This window comes from Rhinoderma darwinii, chromosome 5 (genome assembly GCF_050947455.1).
Source record: "Rhinoderma darwinii isolate aRhiDar2 chromosome 5, aRhiDar2.hap1, whole genome shotgun sequence".
NCBI classification, from domain to species: domain Eukaryota; kingdom Metazoa; phylum Chordata; class Amphibia; order Anura; family Rhinodermatidae; genus Rhinoderma; species Rhinoderma darwinii.
The window spans coordinates 219,280,808-219,307,982 of NC_134691.1; the positions used below are offsets into that span (position 1 = coordinate 219,280,808).

Below are 27,175 nucleotides of genomic sequence, written 5' to 3' on the forward strand. Positions count from 1 at the left end.
TTGTTAATGTGTTAGTATAAGACAGCACATAAGGATCTAACAGGATCCCTATGCGCTGAGTACATGAATGGAGAGGAGTGAATGACGCTGATTGGTCAGCGTCATACACTCCCCTGTACAACGCCCACTTGGTCTAAAGTAAAAATACGCCCACTTGGGCATTAAGCAACTCATTAGCATAAATCTAAAAACGCTAATAAAGTGGTAAAAATAGATCGTTTTTTTTAAATAAAAAGCACTGCTGTCAACTACATTATAGCGCCCATCTCCTTATGTAGGAGATAGGACACTAATGTGGTGACAGAGCCTCTTTAAGTTCAGGAAAACCCCTTCAAGAAATGCCAGCACACTGCATACCTTGGAAATGGGCCTTTGCGGTCATATGTGAATATTAAAAATCAATTATTCCAAGCAGTAATATTAAGTTGCAACATTTGTAATGTCTTTAAAAATAACTTTTTTTTTTGTCAGACTACTTTTTTTAAATAATATCTACAGCGGTATTTACAGTCTGTCAGGTTTGAGAGACCAATCTTTCTAGGTAAAATAGGATGATTTATGGTTTATCCTTAGCATTTTTAAATAAACACTCAATACCTACATTGAATACATATATACACATACACATATAAACACTAATATTAATTTTAATGGTCAGTATAGGTCTTTTATGAAACAATATTAAATAGACCTTTGTCCTTTATTCAGCACCATCTACTTCCACCACATTCACTGCCACACTCGCTTTTGAAATATTTGATATACAGACCCATTACATAGATGAAAGCCCATCTATAGTTAATGTGATGACCATTTGTTTCAAATGATTAGAAGCTCGATGTTGACAACACCCATTAACAAAATTACCTGTCACATTATAATTATTGGTTGCTATTGCTGGGAACTCATAATGAATTTTTGTGGCCATAGGACGACGTTTCCACTCCTATCACTGCCTTAGGTGTCAATCACTGGATACAAATCTGTGTTGCTTCGGATTTATCTTCTTTGTACCTTGCATCCTACATAAAGGAATCTGTTGCCAAGAAGGAACACTTTTCTCTAACATATGAAGCACAATTTCATCTGAGTCATGTTAACCAGCAGAATTCATTTGAAGTTCTTTCATCTTATCTTTAGTCATAAGAAAGGTCAATACAAAGCTTAGGTGGACTCTTACTCTTGATCCTTTGAAAACGCTCTATTTTTTTTTTAACCCCATAATATTTTGGCCAAAGGAAGATGCCTTCATTTAACCCCTTGGAGAGATAGTCAATTTTCTTTTTTTCATTTTTGTTTTTCCATCGTCTCATTCTAAGAGCAATAAACTTTATCGTTTTCCATGGACATAGCCATATGAAGGCTTATTTTTTGTGGGCCGTGTTGTCGTTTTTAATGGCACCATTTAATGTACCATATTATGTACTGTGAAACTGCAAAAATATTCTTCATGGTGTGGAATGGGAAAAAAAACTGATTCCTTAATTATTTTTTGGATTTCATTTTAAGGCTTCCACTGTGTGGTAAAAACTACATGTTAACTTTATTCTGCGGGTCAATACAATTACGGTGATACCAAATTGATATAGTTTTTTTAATGTTTTACTACTTTCACAAAGAAAAAAAATATTTGTTAACATTTTTTTATTAGTTTTGTGTTGCCGTATTCGGAGACCCATAACTTTTTATTTCTCCATTGAGCGGTGTGAGGGCTAGTTTTTTGCGCAGTGAGATTTAGTTTATATTGGTACCATTTTGGGGTACTAGCAACATTTTGATCACTTTTTATTACATTTTTTTAGTGAAGCGAGATGACCAAATTACAGCAATGCTTTCATTTGTTAATTTTTTCCCCACTGCGTTCACCCAGCGGCTTAAATAATGTGATATTTTAATAGTTCGGGCTTTCGACTGACGTGGCAATACCAATTATGTTTAATTTTTTTATTGCCTACATACTTTAAAGAGGCTCTGTCACCAGATTTTCAAACCCCTATCTCGTATTGCAGCAGATCGGCGCTGCAATGTAGATTACAGTAACGTTTTGTTTTTTTCAAAAACGAGCATTTTTGGCCAAGTTATGAGCATTTTTATATTTATGCAAATGAGCCTTTCTTAAGTACAACTGGGCGTGTTTAAAGTTAAGTACAAGTGGGCGTGCATTGTGTGTGCACATCTGGGCGTTTTTACTTGTTTTACTAGCTGGGCGTTGTGAATAGAAGTGTATGATGCTGACGAATCAGCATCATCCACTTCTCTTCGTTAACACCCAGCTTCTGGCAGTGCACAGACACACAGCGTGTTCTCGAGAGATCACGCTGTGACGTCACTTCCTGCCCCAGGTCCTGCATCGTGTCGGATGAGTGAGGACACATCGGCACCAGGCGACAGAGGCTACATCGACTTACGTGCAAACGCCGATGCTGCTGCCGAATCAACTGTAGCCTCTATCGCCTGGTGCCAATGTGTCCTCGCTCGTCCGACACGATGCAGGACCTGGGGCAGGAAGTGACGTCACAGCGTGATCTCTCGAGAACACGCTGTGTGTCTGTGCACTGCCAGAAGCTGGGTGTTAACGAAGAGAAGTGGATGATGCTGATTCGTCAGCATCATACACTTCTATTCACAACGCCCAGCTAGTAAAACAAGTAAAAACGCCCAGATGTACACACAATACACGCCCAGTTGTACTTAACTTTAAACACGCCCAGTTGTACTTAAGAAAGGCTCGTTTACATAAATATAAAAATGGTCATAACTTGGCCAAAAATGCTCGTTTAAAAAAAAACAAAAAAACTTTACGTTAATCTACATTGCAGCACCGATCTGCTGCAATATGAGATAGGGGTTTGAAAATCTGGTGACAGAGCCTCTTTAACTATTTTGACTTTTTTCATATTTTTTTACACATTCTATTCAACTTTTATTTGCAGTGTATTGCTTTAATACCTGCCTTACTATTAGGCCTTGCCTTTGGCAATGCTTAATAATTGTTCACAGGAGGAAGACCTGGAGGCCATCAGTAGGTCTCCAAATTGCACGGCAACCAATTAACACTACGCGATTTCGAAGCCTCCTACCTTTTTACCTGCTAAGATGATGCTAGCTTTTGACAGCGGCATCTGGGAGGTTAAATGTCCAGAATCAGAGTTGCAGACAGGTGTCAGCTGTTTAAAAATAGCCGTCACTCACCGCTATGGTGCGGGCTCAACTCCTGAGCCTGTGCTATATTGAAATGGCATATTTCCAATGTAATAGTAGGTTGGATGTTGTCAAGGGGTTAACAAATCACATTTGAAGAAAATAGCCAAAATATATAAGAGAATATAGTATAATAAAAGAAAAAACTGTAATTTTCTTCATATTCACAGAATGCAAATGCAGACAAAACAAAACACATCATTTAAACCTTTCATTTTAAGTCATACTAAAACCACATAGTCTTGCAAAGGCTGTATTATGGCAGAGTTTTCCTTACCTCCGGGACTCCATTACATCCTGTGGTGAGGAAGATACACATTCTTAAGTTTTACTCTCGTATGAAACTAAAAGGTGCCTCAGGCTATTGCCACCTACTGTGGTAATCATACAAATAATTTATATTCAAAATCCTACAGATAGGGAATTTAGATTGTGAGCTCAACTGGGGACAGTGAATGATGACAACTTCTGTACAACGATGCAGAATATTTTGGCAGTATATAAGTAACACATAGAAATAGGCAACAAAAATTAATTCTAAGTATGAAAGCTACATTTGCATATGGCGTGTACCATGCTTTTGCTCTATATGCACTCAGCATATATATGAGAAAGAAAGAGTCATAAGCTATATATAAAGTACAAAATACAATTTTATTTGATATAATTGACATAAATGATTTTAATAAAAAACATGGCGAGGTTTCTAAAAAGAAGAGATATGCCTGTGGGTCACATTTGGAGAGTATACGACCATGGGTACATTAGTATAATAGACAATGAATGACACAAGAGCATACAGGCATATATTGCTCAAATGCACAGTTAGCAATTTAACCAGAACTGCTGATATTAAAGGGAAGAAAGACAGCATAAAGTCTATGTCAAGGGTAAATGTGCCGTATGAGAAAATCCCTACTACTGGTACAAAGTGCCATTCAATCTAAAAAGTCCAAGGACTTATAGTAATAGCTGCACTCAATGTGCAAAGTATACACCATATGCACGGCTACTACTCCGGAATCACCGGATAGAGTCAGGAAGCGTGTACTCACCCATGGTTGAAAGAAAGTAAAGTCGTGATCCACAGACAGTGAAAGGCCACCCCAACGCGCGTTTTGCTGTATCAGCTTCCTCAGGGGGTCTCGATACAGCGAAACGCGCGTTGGGGTGGCCTTTCACTGTCTGTGGATCACGACTTTACTTTCTTTCAACCATGGGTGAGTACACGCTTCCTGACTCTATCCGGTGATTCCGGAGTAGTAGCCGTGCATATGGTGTATACTTTGCACATTGAGTGCAGCTATTACTATAAGTCCTTGGACTTTTTAGATTTAATGGCACTTTGTACCAGTAGTAGGGATTTTCTCATACGGCACATTTACCCTTGACATAGACTTTATGCTGTCTTTCTTCCCTTTAATATCAGCAGTGCTGGTTAAATTGCTAACTGTGCATTTGAGCAATATATGCCTGTATGCTCTTGTGTCATTCATTGTCTATTATACTAATGTACCCATGGTCGTATACTCTCCAAATGTGACCCACAGGCATATCTCTTCTTTTTAGAAACCTCGCCATGTTTTTTATTAAAATCATTTATGTCAATTATATCAAATAAAATTGTATTTTGTACTTTATATATAGCTTATGACTCTTTCTTTCTCATATATATGCTATGCTATCAGTGAGTTTGCTATTTCATGACACTGTGGGGGTACTGTATACCAATGTGGTTTGTACCCAACCAGCTACCTGTCCCTGTGAGACATCTGTTTATAATCTATATGCACTCAGACCTAGAGGATACAAAAAAAAAAAAAAGTGGGAGGGGACGATACAGAAGGCCATAACCAATGAAAATCAAATACTATTATTAAAAAAACTATATTATGTTGCATAAAAATTTAATACAAGTAGTTATCTTGTACTTTTTCTATCAAAAATTCTATTCATTCATGTATTGGTTATATGTGTTTCATCCCTCTCTGTTTTCCAAAATTGACCATAAGAAAATGGCTGCCCTTTCAAATAAAATGTTGCCATATCTCTATCCCAGATTTCTGAATAGCAAATCTGCCAAGTTGTGTAGTGATATTGGGACAGTTGAAATTTGCTCATCATGAGTCTACGGAAGCTGTGTTACAAACCCAATTGGAGCTCTAAAAGAAGCAATTTCCTGCTGTCACTTTCATAACCAGAAAAAGAAACATATACAGTATAACTATGAAAAGATGGAAAAATATGACAACTCAGGAACCTGTATTTACGTGTCAATTAATTTTGGTGTATTTTCATATGATTCACTATGTTATTACAAATTTCTTCACAATTGCTGCTGCACCTAATATATACACCATTCAGCTATAAAATTAAAACCACCTGCCTAATATTGTGTAATTCCCCCTTGTGCCGCCAAAAGAGCTCTGACCCATTAAGGCATGGACTCCACAAGACCTCTGAAGGTGTCCTGTGGTATCTGACACCGAGACATTAGCAGCAGATCCTTTAAATCCTGTAAATTACGAGATGGGGGCCTACAGATGCTCGATTGGATTGAGATATGGGGAATTTGGAGGCCAAGTCAACACCTTGAACTCTTTGTCATGTTCCTCAAACCATTACTGAACAATTTTTGCAGTGTGGCAGAGCGCTTTATCCTGCTGAAAGAGACCACTGCCATTAGGGATTACCGTTGCCACAAAGGGGAGTACTTGGTCTGCAACAATGTTTAGGTAGGTGGTACGTATTAAAATAACATCCATATGAATGCCAGGATCCGAGACTTCCCAGCAGAAAATTGCCCAAAAATTCACACTTCTTCCGCCGGCTTGCCTTTCTTAATAGTGCATCCTGGTGCCATATCTTACCCAGGTAAGCGACGAACACACACCTGGCTCTCCACATGACGTAACGGAAAACGTCATTCATCAGACCAGGCCACCTTCTTCCATTGTTACATGGTCCAGTTCTGATGCTCACATGCACATTGTAGGCGCTTTCTGTTGTGGAAAGGGTTTATTTTGAGAATTTTTAAGGCCCCATGTATACAGTCTGTGATTACGGGCATGGCCGGCCACGGACAGCCCCACACATTTGCAGGAGCACGGTTCGTAAAAAGCAAAAAATAGGACATATCCTATCTTTTGCGGAGCCTTTCTACGGCACGAACACCTTCCCGTAAATATACGGGAAGGTGTCTGTCGACCATAGAAATGAATGGGTCCGTAATTACAGAGGAAATCTATGGGAGTGTGCATGGGGCCTAACACAGATTTGTGCTCACTGACAGCAGGCGATGTCCCAGACTCAGGAGTCAGACCCATAAGTAAGCCAGTCAACCCTGTGTCTGAACCTTCTTATGCAGAGTATACGGGTGCAGCTAATTGACCAGCAGTCTAGCCCTAATGACAGAGATGGACTAGAGATTTGGGAATCCACTCTACTCTTCCCCAGTCCAACTCCAGGTCCTTTTTCAACTAGCCAGCATTGTGAAGTCTGAGCTTTCGATTTTAAACATTCCCTGGAGACTAAGACACACACACAACAGGACTCTAGAGTCACTGTCTCACTATATATATATATATATACACATACATACATACATACATACATACATACACACACACACACATATATATATATATATTTCCACACAATCATACACACATTTTCCAAGATTCAGTGGAGCAAAGCAAAAGTGTAACGTATATTGATAATCTAATATGTAGTTTAACCCCTTCCCGCATTTTCACGTACAGTTACGTGATGGGAGATGGCCTTTTCCCGCATCTCCACGTAACTGTACGTGATGGAGATGAAGCTGGCTCAGGAGCTGAGCCAGCGACATCACCGCCGGGTGACAGCTGTATGTTACAGCTGGCACCCTGAGGTATCGGCCAGGACCGGAGCTAGCCTCCGATCCGACCGATTAACCCCTCACATGCTGCGTTCAATAGAGATCGCAGCATGTGAGGAGTTTATAGCCACCGGCGACAAAGCAACGTGATCGCTGGGTTGCCGGTGGCTGCAAATGCGATCGGAGGGGTAATACTTACCTCCCGGTCCGCCAGTAACGGAATCCTCCTATGCCCCGTCGTCGGCGGGGCCCAGGAGGCTTCCGGTACCATCGGCAAGATGGCGCCCGCTCAGCTTCCGGTTCAGAAGCTGAGCCGGCGTCATCAGCAGTGGGTGTCCGCTGTATGTTACAGCGGACACCCCGATCTATCGCCAGGAACCGGAGCTAGCTCCGATTCCTGGCATTAACCCCTTCAATGCAGCGATTCAATGCAATCGCTGCATCAAAGTGGTTTGTATGCAATCGGCAGCCTTGCCACGCGATGGCAAGGCTGGCGACTGCTACTATGGCAACAGGATGCCTAACAATGGCTTCCTATCTGCCATTACGTTAGCCGATTAGGCCCCGCCCGGAGGCGGAGCCTGATCGGCTTGCTGTCAGTGAACAACTGACAGTTCTAATACATTGCACTACATAGGTAGTGCAATGTATTAGAACATCAATAAAACAGTTGGACCTTCAAGTCCCCTAGTGGGACTAAAGAAAAGTGTAAAAAAAAGTGTAAAAAATGTAAAAATAAAAGTTGTAAAAAATACAATAAAAGTTTTAAATAATAACACAAAACACAATCGCCCTTTTTCCCTTATCAAGTCATTTATTATTGAAAAAAATAATAAAGCCATACATGTTTGGTATCGCTGCGACCGTAACGACCTGAACTATAAAATATTATGTTATTTATCCAGCGCAGTGAACGCCGTAAAAAAAAAACTAAAAAATACTGACATAATTGCTATTTTTTCGTCACTTTGTCTTCCAAAAATTGAAATAAAAAGTGATCAAAAAGTCGCATGTACCTAAAAATGGTACCTATAAAAACTATAACTCGTCTCGCTAAAAACAAGCCCTCATACAGCTCCGTCGACGAAAAATGTAAAACCGTTCTGGCTCTCACAACTTGGCGACAGAAAAAATCCATTATCTTTACAAAAGTAATTTTATTGTGCAAAAAGTTGTAAAACATAAAAAGTGCTATAAATTTGGTATCGCCAGAATCGGACTGACACGCAGAATAACGTGAACATGTAATTTATAATGCGTGGTGAACGCTGTATAAAAAGAACTAAAAAAATATGCCAGAATTGCTGTTTTTTGGTCACGTTGCCTCCCAAAAAAAAAGGATAACAAGTGATCAAAAAGTCGCATGTGCCCCAAAATAGTACAAATAAAAACTACAGCTCGTCACACACAAAAAAAAACAGCCCTCATACCACTACGTCTATGAAAAAATAAAATTAGTCAAGGCACCAATAAGCCAGGAAATAAAAATATGCAGTTGTGCCGGCCCGAGGGGAACGTTTCTTCTGTTTCAAGTGGCGAATTATCAAGGCCCCTAAAATTAGGGAACCTGGAAGGGGAGGGCCCAAACATATCTGCTGGAAGTGAGGGCGCCCGTATTATACCAGGACAACACTTTCCTGCAAAATCCCCCAAACTGAAAAGGTCCAGAGTGTGGTCCAAAAGGGGACTAAGTAAAGACCATTTATTAGTGCGACACCGGCCTGTGCAGAAAGTCACAGCATAACACACATCTATGGATTATTTTATTGTTTTTTTTTTACCCCACTATACCACCTGACTATGCCCCTTATATACTCCGCCCGTCTTACATGTACCCCCACATTATAAACGGAAACACCAGTAAGACTCAAAACAAAACTACTACAAGCAAAATCCACGCTCCAAAAGCCAAATGGCTCTACCTCCCTTCTGAACCCTACAGTTTGCCCAAACAGCAGTTTACTTCCACATATATGGCATCGCCATACCCGGGAGAACCCTTTTAACAATTTTTGGGGTGTGTGTCTCCAGTGGCACAAGCTGGGCGCCACATATTGGCATATCTATTGAAAAACCCTTTTCACTCTGCAACATCGCGTGCACACCAATTTCTGCCAATCACCTGTGGGGTTAATATGCTCACTACACCCCTAGGTGAATACTTTGACGGGTGTAGTTTCCAAAATGGGGTCACTTCTGGGGGGGATCCACTGTTTTAGTCCCACAGGGACTTTGCAAATGCGACATAGCGACCAGAAACCAATCCAGCAAAATCTGTACTCCAAAAGCCAAATGGCGCTCTTTCCCTTCTGAGCCCTACTCTGTGCCCAAACAGCAGTTTATGACCACATATGTGGTATTGCCGTACACAGGAGAAGTTGCTTTACAAGTGTTGGGGAGCTTTTTTTCATTTATTTGTTGAGAATATGAAACATTTTCAGCTAAAACTACGTCTTATTGAAGAAAAAGGATTTTTTTTATTTTCACTGCCCAATTCTAATAAAATCTATGAAACACCTGTGGGGTCAAAATGCTCACTACACCCCTAGATGGATTCCTCAAGGGGTGTAGTTTCGTGAATCGAGTGACTTTTGGGGAGTTTCCACTGTACTGGTACCTTAGGAGCTTTGCAAAAGTGACATGGTGTCAAGAAATCAATCCAGCAAAATCTGTGCTCCAAAAGCCAAACGGCACTCCTTCTCTTCTGATCCTTGCCGTATGCCCAAACAGCAGTTTATGACCACAAATGGGGTATTGCCATACTCCAGAGAAGTTGCTTTACAAATGTTGGGGTTCTTTTATTCCTTTATTTGTTGAGAAAATGAGAAATGTTGAGCTAAAGCTACGTCTTATTGGAAAAAAAGGATTTTTTTTATCTTCACTGCCCAATTCTAATAAAATCTATGAAGCCCCTGTGGGTTCAAAATGCTCACTACACCCCTAGATGGATTCTTCAAGGGGTGTAGTTTCCTAAATGGAGTCACTTTTTTGGTGTTTTCACTGTTTTGGTCCCTTAGGGGTTTTGCAAATGCGACGTGGTCTCCGCAAACCATTCCTGCTAAATTTGAGCTCCAAAAGCCAAATGGCGCTCTTTCCCTTCTAAGCTCCGCCGTGTGTCCTAACAGCTGTTTATGACCACATGCAGGGTACTGTTTTACTCGGGAGAAATTGCTTTACAAAACTGGTGGTGCATTTTCTCCTTTTAGTCCTTGTGGAAATTAGAAAAAATAAGCTAAACCTACATTTTCTTTGAAAGAATTTAGATTTTCATTTTCACGGCCTACTTCCAATAATTTCTGCAAAAAACCTGCGGGGTCAAAATGCTCACTATACCCCTAGATAATTTCCTCAAGGGGTATAGTTTCCAAAATGGGGTCACTTTTGGGGGATTTCCACTGTTTTGGTGCCGCAAGAGCCTTTCAAACCCGACATGGTGCCTATAATATATTTTAATAAAAAGGAGGCCCCAAAATCCTCTAGGTGTTCCTTTGCTTCTGAGGCCTGTGCTTCAGTCAATAAGTGCACTAGGGCCACATGTGGGGTATTTTTAAAAACTGCAGAATCTGGGCAATAGATATTGAGTTGCGTTTCTCTGGTAAAACTTTCTGTGTTACAAAAAAAAATAGATGAAAAATGAATTTCTGCAAAAAAAAAAGAAATTTGAACATTTCACATCTACTTTGCCTTAATTCCTGTGAAACATCTAAAGGGTTAAGAAACTTTCTAAATGCTGTTTTGAATACTTTGAGGGGTGAAGTTTTTAAAATGGGGTGACTTATCGAGGGTTTCTAATATATAAGGCCCTAAAATCCACTTCACAACTGAACTGGCCCCTGTAAAAATGGCCTTTTGAAATTTTCTTGAAAATGTGAGAAATTGCTGCTAAAGTTCTAAGCCTTGTGATGTCATAGAAAAATAAAAGGATGTTCAAAAAACTATGCCAATCTAAAGTAGACATATGGGTGATGTTAATTAGCAACAATTTTGTGTGGTATTACTGCCTGTCTTACAAGCAGATACATATAAATTTAGAAAAATGCTAATTTTTGCAATTTTTCGCTAAATTTTGGTGTTTTTCACAATTAAATAGATTTAATTGTGAAAAACACCAAAATTTAGCGAAAAATTGCAAAAATTAGCATTTTTCTAAATTTCTTAATGTATCGAGCAAATTTTGCCAGTATCATAAAGTCCAATGTGTCACGAGAAAACAATCTCAGAATCGCTTGGATAGGTAAAAGCATTCCGAAGTTATTACCACATAAAGTGAAACATGTCCGATTTGAAAAAATTGGCTGTGTCCTGAAGGCCAAAACAGGCTGTGTCTTGAAGGGGTTAAAGTAAAACTGTCCTTTCATTGTCATGTACACTAAGCAAATGTTACAATGCTGATATATATATATATATATATATATATACATATATATAACCGTAGTTACATCTTCGACTTAGATTAGTTAGATTTAATGTTAAATTAGAAAGTTAGATTTCGGTGATATCGCATTCTATTATAATGCATATGTTATAAACAATTTAACCACTTAATTGAGAGTTTCTATGAAATATCTATAAAACTACAAATATAATAAAAGTATGCTCAGACCTGTAGTGCACCTTATTCTTTCCAGTCATCAGAATTGTACTAACAAATAACTAACTTAAAAAAAAACGGACATCATCATAAAATGTAAAAAAAACCTCCAAACACAATTCTACATATAGAACAGCAATGCCCCCTAGTGAACAGAATAGGCAGATCCCAAAAATAAAAGATATGAAGAAGTCAAATACTATTCATATCTGTCCAACAGTGGTTGCAACTGCTGATGATTAAACTTTTCACAAGGGGTATAATGATAATATTAATACATACATTTAATAAATAAACCCACCAGAACTAAGTAAATGGTACCAGTAAGGCACAGGTGTGAAAGGGCCAACTTTGTTCCTCCAGTGCCTACAGTTTTTTTAAATAATAGTGACAATCTACCCCCAAAGCTATTCTTCCAATTATATAATCTTGGGTATTTCGTGCAGTTAAATTCTCATCCATTGCGATTAGACATGTCGTAAAACAGTACCAAGACCATACTGATCCCAGGAAGGAGGGATTCCATCCCTTCATTTTCGAGAATGTGGGTTTCTACACAATTGGACCTCCAATGATGATAATTTAATGGCATGTCTAATTGAGCTAGCATAAATGTTAATTGTAGTAATATCCCTTTAGATTAATTTAACCCCTTCCCGCTCCTGGACGTACTATTAGGTCATGGTAGCTGTATCGTTCGCGCTCCATGACCTAATAGAACGTCACAGGAGTAACGACCGTTTCGGCAGTCTTCCCGACACATACAGGAGCTGTGACAGCTGCTGTCTCGTACAGCAGCTGACGCAGCTCCTACATTGGGGACCGACCGCAGTGTCCCCGCTGATTAACCCCTTAAAAGCCGCGTTCAATAGGGACTGCAGCTTTTTAGGGGTTAAGCTACCATCGCCGGCCTGCTACACAATAGCGGCCGGCGATGGTGACTATGGCAACCGCACACCTAAAAATGGAGTCCGGCTATGCCATCGATGAAAGCCTAGTGGGTCCTGACAAAGTCAGGACCCACTATGCTGGCTATCAGTGAGTAGCTGACAGCTCTAATACACTGCACTACGCATGTAGTACAGTGTATTAGAATAACGATCAGAGACTCCTGCCCTCAAGTCCCCTAGTGGGACAAAGTAATAAAGTAAAAAAAAAGTAAAAAAAAGATGTGTAAAAAGAAGAAAAATCCCCCTTTTTCCCTTATCGGTCCTTTATTATTAATAAAAATATATAAACAAACAAATAAACTATACATAATTGGTATCGCCGCGTCCGTAACGGCCTGAACTAATAAATTATTTCGTTATTTATCCCGCGCGGTAAACGCTGTAAAAGAAAATAATAATAAACCGTACCACAATCACAATTGTTTAGTCACTTCACCTTCCAAAAAATGGTGCAAAAAGAGATCAAAAATTCGCATGTACCTAAAAATGGTAATGATTGAAACTACAGTTCGTTACGCAAAAAATAAGTCCTCGCACGGCTTTCTTGATGGAAAAATAAAAAAGTTCTGGCTCTTAGAATAAGGTAACACAAAAAGTGAATGATTTTTTACAAGTATTTTTATTGTGTAAATGCCATAAGACATAAAAAAAACTATATACATCTGGTATCGCCGTAATCGTATCGCCCCGCAGAACAAAGTGAATATGTCATTTATAGCGCACGGTGAACGCTGTAAAAAAAAAAATAGACTAAAAAAAACAATAGTAGAATTGCTCTTTTTTAGTCACCACGCCACTTAAAAATATAATAAAAACTGATCAAAAAGTCTACTACAATGAATTCCTCAAGGTGTCTAGTTTCCAAAATGGGGTCACTTTTGGGGGGTTTCCACTGTTTTGGCACCACAAGACCTCTTCAAACCGGACATGGTGCCTAATAAAAAGGAGGGCTCAAAATCCTCTAGGTGCTCCTTTGCTTCGGAGGCCGATGCTTCAGTCCATTAGCGCACTAGAGCCACATGTGGGATATTTCTCAAAACTGTAGAATCTGGGCAATAAGTATTAATTTGCATTTCTCTGGTAAAACCTTTGGTGTTATAAAAAAAAGGTATAAAAAGGATTTTATGACAAAAAAAAAAGTTTCACCTCTACTTTGCTCTAAATTCCCGTGAAATACCTAAAGTGTTCATAAACTTTCTAAATACTGTTGTGAATACTTTGAGGGGTCTAGTTTCTAAAATGGGGTGTTTCATAGGGGTTTCTAATATATAGGTCCCTCAAAACAACTTCAGAACTGAACTGGAACCTAAAAAAAATTAATAAATTAGGCAATACTTTGCTTCTTACATTATACTGATAATAAGCCGTGCCCACCCCGAGATGACACCAGTTTTGACCGTTTGTATAAACGGAGACCCCTATTAGACCGTTTCAGTGCCCGGTTTTCCCAAGCATACACCCCCAAGAAGTGTATTTCTATTGATGAGTCCTTGGTAGATTTTAAAGAGAGGCTTCAATTCCGCCAGTACCTGCCGAGTAAGAGGGCAAGGTATGGCGTGAAGATGTATAAGCTGTGCGAGAGTGCATCAGGGTATACGTACAAATTTAGGATATATGAAGGGAAGGACACCAGTATTCAGCCCCCAGAATGCCCCCCTTACTGGGAGTTAATGCAAAAATTGTGTGGGATTTGGTGCACCCACTGCTGGACCAGGGTTACCACCTCTACCTGGATAATTTTTATACCAGCGTCCCACTCTTCAACTGCCTTGCTTCCAGAAGTATTGCGGCATGCGGCACTGCTAGAAAAAATCTGAGAGACCTCCCTAAGACGCTGCTTGGGCAAACACTCAGAAGGGGTGAGAGCAGGGCACATTCTAGCAGCAACATATTGTGTGTCAAGTACAAGGACAAGAGAGATGTCACACCAGTACCCATGTACCTGTACGAGGCACCAGTACAGAGACCCCCCCAAACCAGACTGCATCCTGGACTACAATAGGTACGTGGGAGAAGTGGACTTGTCAGATCAAGTCCTGAAGCCCTACAGCGCCATGCGGTGTGGTATAAGAAGCTGGCCGTGCACATCATACAGATGGCATTGTACAATGCGTACGTGCTACGTCGATGTACAGGCCAGACGGGAACTTTCCTGGAATTTCAAGAGGTGATTATCAAGAACCTAATCTTTAGGGACCAAGAGGGGGGCACCCAGTACTTCTAAAAGCGAGGCCACACGCATCGTACAAGGGCAACACTTTCCAGGAGAAGTTCCCCAAACTGGCAAGAAGGGAAAAAGTCAAAAGAGGTGCAAAGTCTGCTATAAGAGGGGGATAAGGGAGGACACAATATATCAATGTGACACGTGTCCCGAAAAACCAGAGCTCTGCATGAAAGTGTGTTTTAAAATGTATCATACATCCCTTGATTTTTAATCTACCCCAGTTTTACTTACCCTGATGCACTCCGCACAGTTTATCCCCCCTCGTCTTTCCCCTCTGGGCCCTGCTGTGTGCCTAGGCAGCTGTTAACAGCCACATTGAGTGTATTGCCGTACCCGTGAGAACCCACATTACAGTTTATGGAGTCTAGGTCAAAATGCTCACTACACCTCTAGATGAATGACTTAAAGGTGTAGTTTTTAAAACGGGGTCACTTCTCGGGGATTTCAACTGTACTGGTATGTCAGGGGCTTCTGCATACATGACTTAGCACCAGAAAATCCCCAGTAGGCCAAATGGTGGTCCTTTCCCTCTGAGCCCTCCCATGGGCCGACACGGCAGTTTATCACCACAAATGGGGTATTGCTGCACTCAGGACAAATTGCGAAACAGAATGGGGTATTTTATTTCTTGTGAAAATAAGAAATTTTCAGCCAAAACTACATATTATTGGGAAAAAATAATTTTGTTTTAATTCCCAGCCCAATTCAAATAAGTTCTGTGAAAACACTATGGGGTCAAAATAGTCAGAGCACTCAGAAAGGAATTCCTTGAGGGGTATAGTTTCCAAAATGCGGCCACTTCTGGTGGGTTTCCATTGCTTTGATACCTCTGGGGCTCTGCAAATGCGACATGGCACCCGAAAACCAAACTAGCAAAATCTGCACTCCAAAGAACACACAGCGCTCCTTCCGTTCTGAGGCCTCCCATGGGCCCAAACGGAAGTTTATCGCCAGAAATGGGGTATTGCTGCACACAGGAGAAATTGGGTAACAAAATTGGGTATTTTGTTCCCTGTGAAATTAAAAAAAATTGATAAAAAATGACATCTTATTGGAAAAAAAAAAAAATTTTTCATTTCACAGCCCAATTCAAATAGGTGCTGTGAAAAAAAAACTGTGCTATCAAAATGGTAACAACAACAACCATAAATGAATTCCTTGAGGGGTGTAGCTTCCAAAATTGGGTCACTTCTGGTGGGTTTCCATTCCTTTGATACCTCTGGGGCTCTGCAAATGCGACATGGCACCCGAAAAACAACCCAGCTAAATCTGGACTCCAGCAAACACATAGCGCTCCTTTCCTTCTGAGCCCTCCCAGGGGCCCAAACGGCAGTTTATCACTACAAATGGGGTATTGCCGCACTAAGGACAAATTGGGCAACAAAATGGGGTATTTTGTTCCCTGTGAAAATAAGAAATTTTGATCACAAATGACATCTTATTGGAAAAAAAAATGAAAATTTTTTCATTTCACAGCCCAATTCAAATAGGTGCTGTGGAAAAACTGTGCGGTCAAAATGATAACAACAACCATAAATGAATTCCTTGAGGGGTGTAGTTTCCAAAATGGGGGATTCCTACTGTTTTGGCACCTCAACACCTCTTCAAATCTGGCATGCTGCCTAAAATATATTATAATAAAAAAGAGGCCTCAAAATGCACTAGGTGCTTCTTTGCTTCTAGGGCTTGTGTTTTAGTCCACGAGCACACTAGAGCCACATGTGGGACATTTCTAAAAACTGCAGAATCTGGACAATACATATTTAGTAGTGTTTCTCTGGTAAAACCTTCTGTGTTACAGAAAAAAAAAATGAATAAAATTGAAATGCAGCAAGAAAAATGAAATTTGCCAATTTCACTTCCACTTTGCTTTAATTCCTGTGAAATGCCTGAAGGGTTAAAAAACTTTCTAAATGCTGTTTTGAATACTTTGAGGGGTCTAGTTTTTAAAATAGGGTGTTTTATCGGGGTTTCTAATACATAGGCCCCTCAAAGCCACTTCAGAACCGAACAGGTACCTTAAAAAAAAGGCTTTTGAAATTTTCTTAAAAATATGAGAAATTGCTGTTTAGGTTCTAAGCCTTGTAACGTCCAAGAAAAATAACAGAATGTTCAAAAAACGATGCCAATCTAAAATAGACATATGGGAAATGTGAACTAGTAACTATTTTGGGTGGTATAACCGTCTGTTTTACAAGCAGATGAATTTAAATTCTGAAAAATGATATTTTTTCAAAATTTTCTCAAAATTTTGCAATTTTTCACCAATAAACACTGAATATATCGACCAAATTTTACCACGAACATGAAGCCCAATGTGTCACGAGAAAATATCAGAATCGCTTGGATAGGTTTAAGCATTCCGATGTTATTACCACATAAAGTGAAATATGTCAGATTTGAAAAATGGGCTCTGAGTCTTAAGGCCAAAACTAGGCTGCGTCCTTAAGGGGTTAATATAATAAAGTATCAAATAATAGTTCCTTTTACTGTTAAGATAAATTGTCCTGCCAAACTTCTTCTTTTCCGGGATTTTTTTTTTTTTTAATTCCGAATAATCATATTCATTTTGGTGAGGTTTGGGAAACATAAACAGTTCCACATTTCCATCACCCACTGATGGAATACTAAAAAAAAAACAAAAAACAACTTGAATTGTGCTCCATTACAGAACTGCGGTGTAGCCATTTTAACTCCATTTACATGTTTTACAATATTGTAGTTCAGTAGTGGTGGGATATAAACCACTGGTCCAACATGCCATGTGTTCCCAGGAGGATTTACCATGTCCTTGAATACATCCATACATAACACATGCAATTTAGCTACAGAACTCGAAATTTGAATAAACAGCCAATGTCTATTGTGCATTATTCTTACCTTCAGGGTTCAGTTCTAATGTCACAGGCAGCAAAAAGAAGAAAAAAAAAATTACAAAAAGGTAAGAAATATTTAATAAAAGAACAGCTGTGTAAACGGTCGGGCACTTTAGCTGGAAAATAGCGTATAACATTGGAAAATGGGTAATCCAATAAAGATTAGCTACTAAATGGAAATTTAATAAGCTACAGAAAGATGAGGTAAATAGGCTACGAACAACTTTGAGCCTTTTACATATAGAGCAATCTGCAGTGCATTTCTCTTCAATTCAAACTCAGGCCCTCTAGCCATGGAGACCTATACAAACCGGGATTACATACAGAATTTATTGACAGGCGGAAGTAAGCTTAATAAAGCTATAATAATGTTAGCAGCAAGGATATAGCTTGAATTCTTAATGTGTACACTGGATCATATAACAATGTATCAGCGTCCTCTGGCTCTGCAACAGCATAAATCATGGTTTATTTTTTATCACCTATGCAGCTCATATTCCTCTTTTTAATAACCAAATATCAGATAAAGCCAAAGAACACAAAAAAAAAATGGAAATATGTCCTTTGTCCTATTCATCTGGCAACTCTTTAATGCAACCTGCTGGTACCGTGTGTGCCACAACTGTTTCATTATTTTTTTTTATTGTATCTTTATGTCAATATCAGTTCACATGCCTTTTGTCCACTTTTGTATAAATTAAAGATTGTCATAAATTAGGGATACTAAAATAAATATATAAATAAATATATACACAGTGGATATAAAAAGTCTACACGCCCGTTAAAATGCCAGGTTTTTGTCATGTCAAAAAATCAGTACAAGATGAATAATTTCAGAACTTTTTCCACCTTTAATGTAACCCATAATCTGTACAATTCCATTGAAAAACAAACTGAAATCATTTAGAGGGGAAAAATAAAAATAGCTGTTCTATTAGGATTTTCCTGACATTTTCTTTGTTGCATGTGACAGCAAAAGCCATGGTCCGTAAAGAACTTACAACACATCAAAGGGATCTGATTGTTGAAAGGCATCAGTCAGGAGAAGGGTACCAAAGCATTTCCAAGGCATTAGCTTTACCATAGAACACATTGAAGACGGTCATCAAGAAGTGAATTACATTCGGCACAACAGTGAGATTACCAAGAACTGGACGTCACTCAAAACTTGATGAAAAGACAAGATGAAAATTGGTCCGGGAGTCTACTAAGAGGCTTACAGCAACATTAAAGGAGCTGCAGGACTTTCTGGCAGGTACTGGTTGCGTAGTGCATGTGACAACAATCTCCTGTATTCTTCATATGTCTGGGCTGTGGGGGCTGTGGGGTACTGGCAAGCCGGAAGCATTTTCTAACAAAGAAAAACATCCAAGCCTGGTTATGTTTTGTAAAGACCTACATCAAGTCTGCCAAAAGCAAGTGGGAAAATCTGTTATGGTCTGATGAGACCAAGGTTGAACTTTTTGGCCATAAATCCAAAAGGTACACTACCGTTCAAAAATTAGGGGTCACTTAGAAATTTCCTTATTTTTGCAAGAAAAGCACAGTTTTTTTTCAATGAAGATAACATTAAATTATTCAGAAATACACTCTATACATTTGCGCTAAATGACTATTCTAGCTGCAAACGTCTGGTTTTTAATGCAATATCTACATAGGTGTATAGAGGCCCATTTCCAGCAATCATCACTCCAGTGTTCTAATGGTACATTGTGTTTGCGAACTGTGTTAGAAGGCTAATGGATGATTAGAAAACACTTGAAAACCCTTGTGCAATTATGTTAGCACCGCTATAAACAGTTTTGCTGTTTATAGGAGCTATAAAACTGACCTTCCTTTGAGCTAGTTGAGAATCTGGAGCATTACATTTGTGGGTTCGATTAAACTCTCAAAATGGCTAGAAAAAGAGAGCTTTCATGTGAAACTCGACAGTCTATTATTGTTCTTAGAAATGAAGGCTATTCCATGCGAGAAATTGCCAAGAAACTGAAGATTTCCTACAATGGTGTGTACTACTCCCTTCAGAGGACAGCACAAACAGGCTCTAACCAGAGTAGAAAGAGAAATGGGAGGCCCCGCTGCACAACTGAGCAACAAGACAAGTACATTAGAGTCTCTAGTTTGAGAAATAGACGCCTCACAGGTCCTCAACTGGCAGCTTCAATAAATAGTACCCGCAAAATGCCAGTATCAACGTCTACAGTGAAGAGGCGACTCCGGGATGCTGGTCTTCAGGGCAGAGTGGCAAAGAAAAAGCCATATCCGAGACTGGCTAATAAAAGGAAAAGATTAATATGGGCAAAAGCACACAGACATTGGAAAAAAGTGTTATGGACAGACGAATCGAAGTTTGAGGTGTTTGGATCACACAGAAGAAGATTTGTGAGACGCAGAACAACTGAAAAGATGCTGGAAGAGTGCCTGACGCCATCTGTCAAGCCTGGTGGAGGTAATGTGATGGTCTGGGGTTGCTTTGGTGCTGGTAAAGTGGGAGATTTGTACAATGTAAAAGGGATTTTGAATAAGGAAGGCTATCACTCCATTTTGCAACGCCATGCCATACCCTGTGGACAGCGCTTGATTGGAGCCAATTTCATCCTACAACAGGACAATGACCCAAAGCACACCTTCAAATTATGCAAGAACTATTTAGGGAAGAAGGAGGCAGCTGGTATTCTATCTGTAATGGAGAGGCCAGCGCAGTCACCAGATCTCAACCCCATAGAGCTGTTGTGGGAGCAGCTTGACCGTATGGTACGCAAGAAGTGCCCATCAAGCCAATCCAACTTGTGGGAGGGGCTTCTGGAAGCATGGGGTGAAATTTCTCCCGATTACCTCAGCATATTAACAGCTAGAATGCCAAAGGTCTGCAATGCTGTAATTGCTGAAAATGGAGCATTCTTTGACGAAAGCAAAGTTTGAAGGAGAAAATTATTATTTAAAATAAAAATCATTATTTCTAACCTTGTCAATGTTTTTTCTAGTCATTTTGCAACTCATTTGATAAATATAAGTGTGAGTTTTCATGGAAAACACAAAATTGTCTGGGTGACCCCAAACTTTTGAATGGTAGTTTATGTTTGGTGCAAAGCCACCACTGTACATCACCAAAAGAACACCATACCCACAGTGAAGCATGGTGGAGGCAGCATTATGCTTTGGGGCTGTTTTTCTGCAGCTGGAACTGAAGCTTTAGTCAAGGTGGAGGGAATTATGAATAGTTCCAAATATCAGTCAATATTGGAAGAAAACCTGCAGGCCTCTGCTAAAAACTGAATATGAATTTCACCTTTCAGCACGACAACAACCCAAAGCAACAAAAGAATGGCTTCACCAGAAGAAGATTAAAGTTTTGGAATGGCCCAGCAAGAGCCCAGACCGGGATCCCATTGAAAATCTGTGGGGTGACCTGAAGACGGCTGTACACAATCTGACAGATTTGGAGCGCTTTTGCAAGTAAGGGTGGGCAACAATTGCCAAGTCAAGATGTGCCATGCTGATTGACTCCTACCCAAAAAGACTGAAAGACTGAATGCTGTCATAAAGTCAAAGGGTAATTTCAACAAAGTATTAGTTTAAGGGTGTGTATATTTATGCAACCACATTATTTTTGTTCTTTATTTTTCCACCCTAAAAGTTTTCAGTATGTTTTTCAATACAATTGTACAGATTATATGTGACATTAAAGGTGGAAAAAGTTCTGAAATTATTAATCTTGGACTGATTTTGTTACAAAAACCTGGAATTTTAACAGGGGTGTGTAGATTTTTTTATATCCACTGTATAGATATAAAATTGTATTTATTAAACGATAAAGGCTGTTCAGTCCCACTTGGCCCTATGTGAAAAATGTAATTTACTAAATTACTAAATGTAATGTCACTAGCCACACACAGACATGATTACTGCCAGACCTGTTAACTCTAAACATCACTTAAATGTGAAGCAGGTTAGAAGGTCTCAAAAAGCAGCATGAGGCCACATTTTAAAGAGATTCAAATACAGATGCCAAAGTCATTGAAATATACCAGTCTGGAAAGGGTTACAAAGCCATTGCTAAGGCTCTAGGACTCCAGTGAACCACAGTGAGAGCCATTATCCACAAATGGAGAAAACTTGGAACAGTGGAGAACCTTCCCAGGAGTGAGCAGCCAAAATTTCACCAACAGTGCATTGACGACTTATCTAGGAGGTCACAAAAGTACCTAGATGAAAAATCTAAAGAACTGCAGGCCTCACTTGCTGCAGTAAGGTCAATGTACACAATTTGCAAGGCACAAACCACTGCAGACTAAAAAGAACGCAAACACTTGTCTTGGATTTGCCAAAAAACATCTAGATGATGCGCAAAATCTTTTAGGATTATATTCTCTGGACTTATGAGCCAAAGGTGGAACTTTTTGGAAGACATAAGCCTCGTTACATGTGGGATAAAGTTAACTGCGTATTCCATTATAAGAACATCATACCAAGAGTCAAACATAGTATTGGTAGTGTGATGGTCTGGTGGTGTTTTTCTTCTGCAAACCTGGACGACTTGCCATAATTGATGGAACCATGAATTCTGCTCTCTATCGGAAAATCCTTAAGGAGGATGTTCACCCATCAGTTCGTGACCAAAAGCTCAAGCTCAGCAGGAAAATGATCTAAAGCACACAAGCAAGTCCACCTCTGAATCGCTCAAAAGAAACAAAATTAATATTTTGGAGTGACAGTCAAAGTCTTAACTTGAACCCTATAAAAAAAGATAGTGCAAACCCTTAAACTGGCAGTTCATGCTCAAAAACCCTCTAATGTAGCTGAATTAAAACAATTCTGCAAAAAAGAGTGGGTCAAAATTCCTCCACACCGATGCAAAAGACTCATCGCAAGTTATAGCAAATGTTTAAGTGAGTTACTGCCAAGGGTGTCGCAACCAGTTATTAGATTTAGGGGGCAATTACTTTTTCACATGAATAATATTGGTTTGGAATTCATCTTTATCCTCAATAAATGGAATAATCATTTAGAAGCTGTGTTTGGTTTTTACTTGTGTTGTCGATCTTATATTAAACTTAGTTTAATGATCTGAAACATTTAAATGTGAGAAATCGGGCGAGGGGCAAATACGTTTTCACTGCACTGTATATGTATATACACATTTATTTAATTGCAATCAAAAGAGAACCTTTGACAATCACCTTCTATCTTAAAGTGTTTTTGTAAAGGATCTGCCAGACACAGCTTCTGTGTCGACACCCGTGGTTAGTCAGTCTGCACCTGCTCCTAAGTCTGATATAGAGTGACTCCTTCTTCTACCACTCAGGCTGGGAGGCTGAGGAGTGGGAGAGCCTATCACAGCTTGGCCAGACGGAGCTAGCTCCCGCCCTCTGTCTATTTATACCTTCATTTCCTGCTTCTCCTTTGCCTGTGATTCTGTTTGTTTCTTGGCTCTGCTGCTGCTGCTTGTACTATTTGTCCTCTGCTGCATATTGACCCCGGCTTTACTGACTACTCTCTTGCTCTGCGTTTGGTACCTCGTACACTACTGGTTTGACTCGGCTCGTTCACTACTCTTGTGGCTCACGGTGTTGCCGTGGGCATCTGCCCCTTTTCCCTTAGCTTCTTTGTACCCTTGTCTGTCTGTCGTGCACATAGTGAGAGTAGGGACCGTCGCCCAGTTGTACGCCGTCGCCTAGGACGGGCTGTTGCAAGTAGGCAGGGACTGAGTGGCGGGTAAATTAGGGCTCACCTGTCTTCCTCCCTACCCCGTCAACACAGTTTTATAGTTAAAGGGGTTGTCTGGGCAGGGGGCGGTTTTTTATACTGATGACCTATCCACAGGATAATTCATCAGTATATGATCGGTGGGGGTCCGACACCCAGATTCCGCACCGATCAGCTGTTCTCTCTGCCTTCGGGCACCAAAATGTATGCAGTGGTCAGTGCCGGAAGCAGATGGCTTTCATCACAGTGAATGCAGTACTGCAGCTCTGCTCCTATTCAAATGAATAGGAGCAGAGCTGCAGTGACCCAGCATGGCCGCTATACAGTGTATGGAGCCATCTACTTCCGGCACCGACCACTGGTGGTTATCAGACCCACACAGATCATACACTGATGACCTATCCCGTGGCTAGTTTATCAGTATGAAAAACCGCCCCATGCCCGGACAACCCCTTTAAGTTTTAGTATTCAGCTCAATAATGCTAAAAGCTAAAATAAACTTTGTAATGCACTTTGTTTACAAATTCAGCTTTAAGCCAAGATATTGAGAGCTACTACTGTATGGATAATGGTGGCTGTGCACTTCTTTGCTAACTACCCATCTTTAGAAAACTGATTGGTACTAGGTGTATGCTTTTGTGTCCTTGGTGCACTGCAATGTGGTATGAAATCTTACGAGCTCCCAGCTATGCCACTGCCAAGAGTTCATAGGACAGAACACATTCATGGCTCCAGTATATTTTACCAAAAACATGAGCCTTAGAGCGTGTTCACATCAGCGTCAGCTTCTGTTCATGGGTTCCGTTAGACCTTTCCGTCAGAGGAACCCATGAACGGAAAGGAAAATGGAAACCATAGCTTTTGTTTGCATTACCATTGATTTCAATGGTAATGCTTCATTGCAAATGGTTTTCGTATGTTTATTTTGGCGTAAACAATAGCGTCGAATGCGCTATTCTTTCCGTTAAAAAACGTAAACCTTACAGAACGGAAACAAATGCAAACCATTTGCAACGGAAGCATTACCATTGAAATCAATGATGTAATGCAAATGGAAGTTATTGTTTCCGTTTGCCTTTCCGTTCATGGGTTCCTCCGACGGAAAGGTCTAACTGAATCCATGAACGGAACGGTGACACTGATGTGAACAGGCCCTTAGGACTGCTAACTGACATTTCTATCAGTTTGATTATGGTGATGATCGCTTGCACTGACCAGTGACGTCCATGCAATTATAGGTATAAATAAACTCCCTCTTATTTATTCATCTATTATCTGTTTCTATGAATTATTATTTATAAGAGGTCCTCTGCTTTAAAAAATAAAATCATGTTATTCAAGGACAGTAAATTCGAATTATTTGTTATAACAAATTACCAGGTGAAACTCCGGTAGACACGTTACAACTGTGACCTTCTATTATGGTTTTCCAGGTCATTACTTGGCAAATATACAAAAGCTTAAAGTAAATTTGACGAGTGAATTGATGATAAAAGTTATAGAACGACCTTCAATTAACCCCCGATAACTTAAAGAAAATCAGACACCAGAAAGCTGCCACAAGCTGAAGCAAATCCCCCCCAGTTATTAGAATATGGATGTCTTAATCATTCTAGGAGTCAAAAATCCAGAGGTCTAATATTTTTACTTTTATAATGTTTATATAGCTATATGAAGCCTTGTTTTTTGTACTTTCTTTTGGTACCATTTTGGAGAACATATACGTCAATGATTACTTTATAATAATTAATGTTTTTAGGGAAATGCAGAAAGCAAATTTCATACTCTAGTTTCTTTTATGCTGTTCACCGATCGCCCTTATGATATCAATTTATTTTACGGGTTGTTCTACGGTTATGTTATTATGTAATGTCTTACCTCATCCACATGGGACATGGAGTCCAGTTCGGTTCTGTAGTATTACCGTACAATGCTGTCTGGAAAGAGCTTTTTCGCATAGAAACTTTGCTTTCTCCCTTAGCAGCTTTTCTTTTTGCTTTTTTGGAGCATGTCAGTGGCATATGGAGTCACAGTGAAGGCCCCATCATGCATCTCCAAGGGAGCCCTATTTAGGTTATGATTTTTATTTTACTGTATATTTTACTAGAATGTACTGCATATATTTATATGCTTGCACATTGGCTCTAAATATGGACCACATATGCAGACAACCCTGGACTGACTATGCAAATTTTAAGGACACCAACCACATCACAGGGATGCCCTGTGATGCGATAAAAGGAGGGCGGCCCATATGCTGTAATTCGCTTTAAATAGGAGTGTGGTTGTGCATTAACAGTCATCCTTCCGCACCTGGGCAGACATAGTGGTGATACCCGTGCAAACAGTGTGCAGTTTTCAAGGCGGTAAATAAAGTTTTCTATTTCAAGGTTTATATTGAAATTTTATAAGAAAGCAAATGTTACAAAAGAGAAGCATTTGCAATAAGGCTACATTACATGAAATTAAAAGTTAAAAATATACAGCATTTATGATCCTATTAGCCATAAGAGTGATTAAATATTAGTCAAACATTACCTATTTCCTCAAAAAGAAGATATTTAAATAGATTATATGAACTATGAGTGCTGATCGATGTTCGAATATGTGCTAATAAATTCTTTTACATGTGTTACCAAAGACATATTGTCCTCCTCATCTAATGAAAAACAGATACTTCATTGATAGGAAAGGCTAAACTATTGGTCTCACCATGCTTTTAAACCAAGAAAACAGTTTACGTGCAGCAAGAATCTCCTTATGTGCTGTACAGTTGCATAACTAAACATTGCAGTACACAGGCTTCAGGACATTGGAACACCTTGTGTTCTTGAAAGGTAGTAAGACCCTGTATAAACATTCCAGAAAATATCTTGCTGTGCTATTATACACTGATTTGCAGTGTGGCATTCTTCACACTGATGATATGCTAGTAATAAAAACATAATGATTTTTGGAGCCAAAAATACAAAGGTCAACTTAAAAAACAATGTTAGCACATTACCAAGGTCAACTTTAAAAAAAAAATATTTGTAAGCAGTATTTTTTAGACTTTTTTTCACTTTTTAAAAAGTATGCAGGTTACATAAACTCTTTTTGCCGGCACGGTGCCCATCAGATAAGATCTTTACTACCACGTGTTTAAAAGGGGTTTTCCCACCTAAGAATGTGTATTATATCTAACATATTAATAAGATAAAAAGATTTTTTTAATACATTTAATTACACAATACAAATTCAAATAAATATTTAGCTGTTCTACCTGTTCAGCCTGTTTCGGAGGTGAATACATAAACCATAGCTGAAGTTCGCCTAAATGTATTTTTACAACAATAAGTAGGATATAACAGAAGGCCTGCCATAAATGTATTTTACAAAATTTTGAAAAATATGGTATGGACACCAAAGCCCATAAAAATAGCTAAAAATAAATTGTTACATACTCACCTTTTAAACCCCTGCAGGATCTGTGCTGATGGTTCTGTGGTTCCCCACCAGACTTAACCAATGAAGTGATAAGTCATCAATATTGACATCATGGATGAAGTCAAATGTTGAATATATTACGTCACAAAGACGAGTCATGGAGCCATTGTCTCTGCAGCGGCAGGAGTTTGAGTATGTGACAGCTCCCACCTCTAGGACCTGAACTTTACCTGACCCCTATTGCAGCCACATATAGAAGAAATGGCCACACATGCTTATGGCCTCTTCACTAAAGGCTATAGGAGTTATGGAGACAGCCAGGCAAGCGACTCCCTTCGACTT

The 27,175-nt window shown here is 39.5% G+C and overlaps 1 protein-coding gene across 3 annotated transcripts in view; it reads right to left on the minus strand.

The window, feature by feature from the left end:
• Positions 1 to 27,175, minus strand: part of BBS9 (Bardet-Biedl syndrome 9) — a 462,971-nt gene that overhangs the window by 198,763 nt on the left and 237,033 nt on the right. For 2 of the 3 annotated variants that reach the window (XM_075826941.1, XM_075826943.1), the window contains exon 15: positions 17,706 to 17,720. The exons of the other annotated variant lie outside the window; for it this stretch is intronic. In XM_075826941.1, the coding sequence (XP_075683056.1) occupies positions 17,706 to 17,720 (15 nt within the window). The remainder of the gene's footprint in view (positions 1 to 17,705; positions 17,721 to 27,175) is intronic. 3 annotated transcript variants of the gene reach the window in all.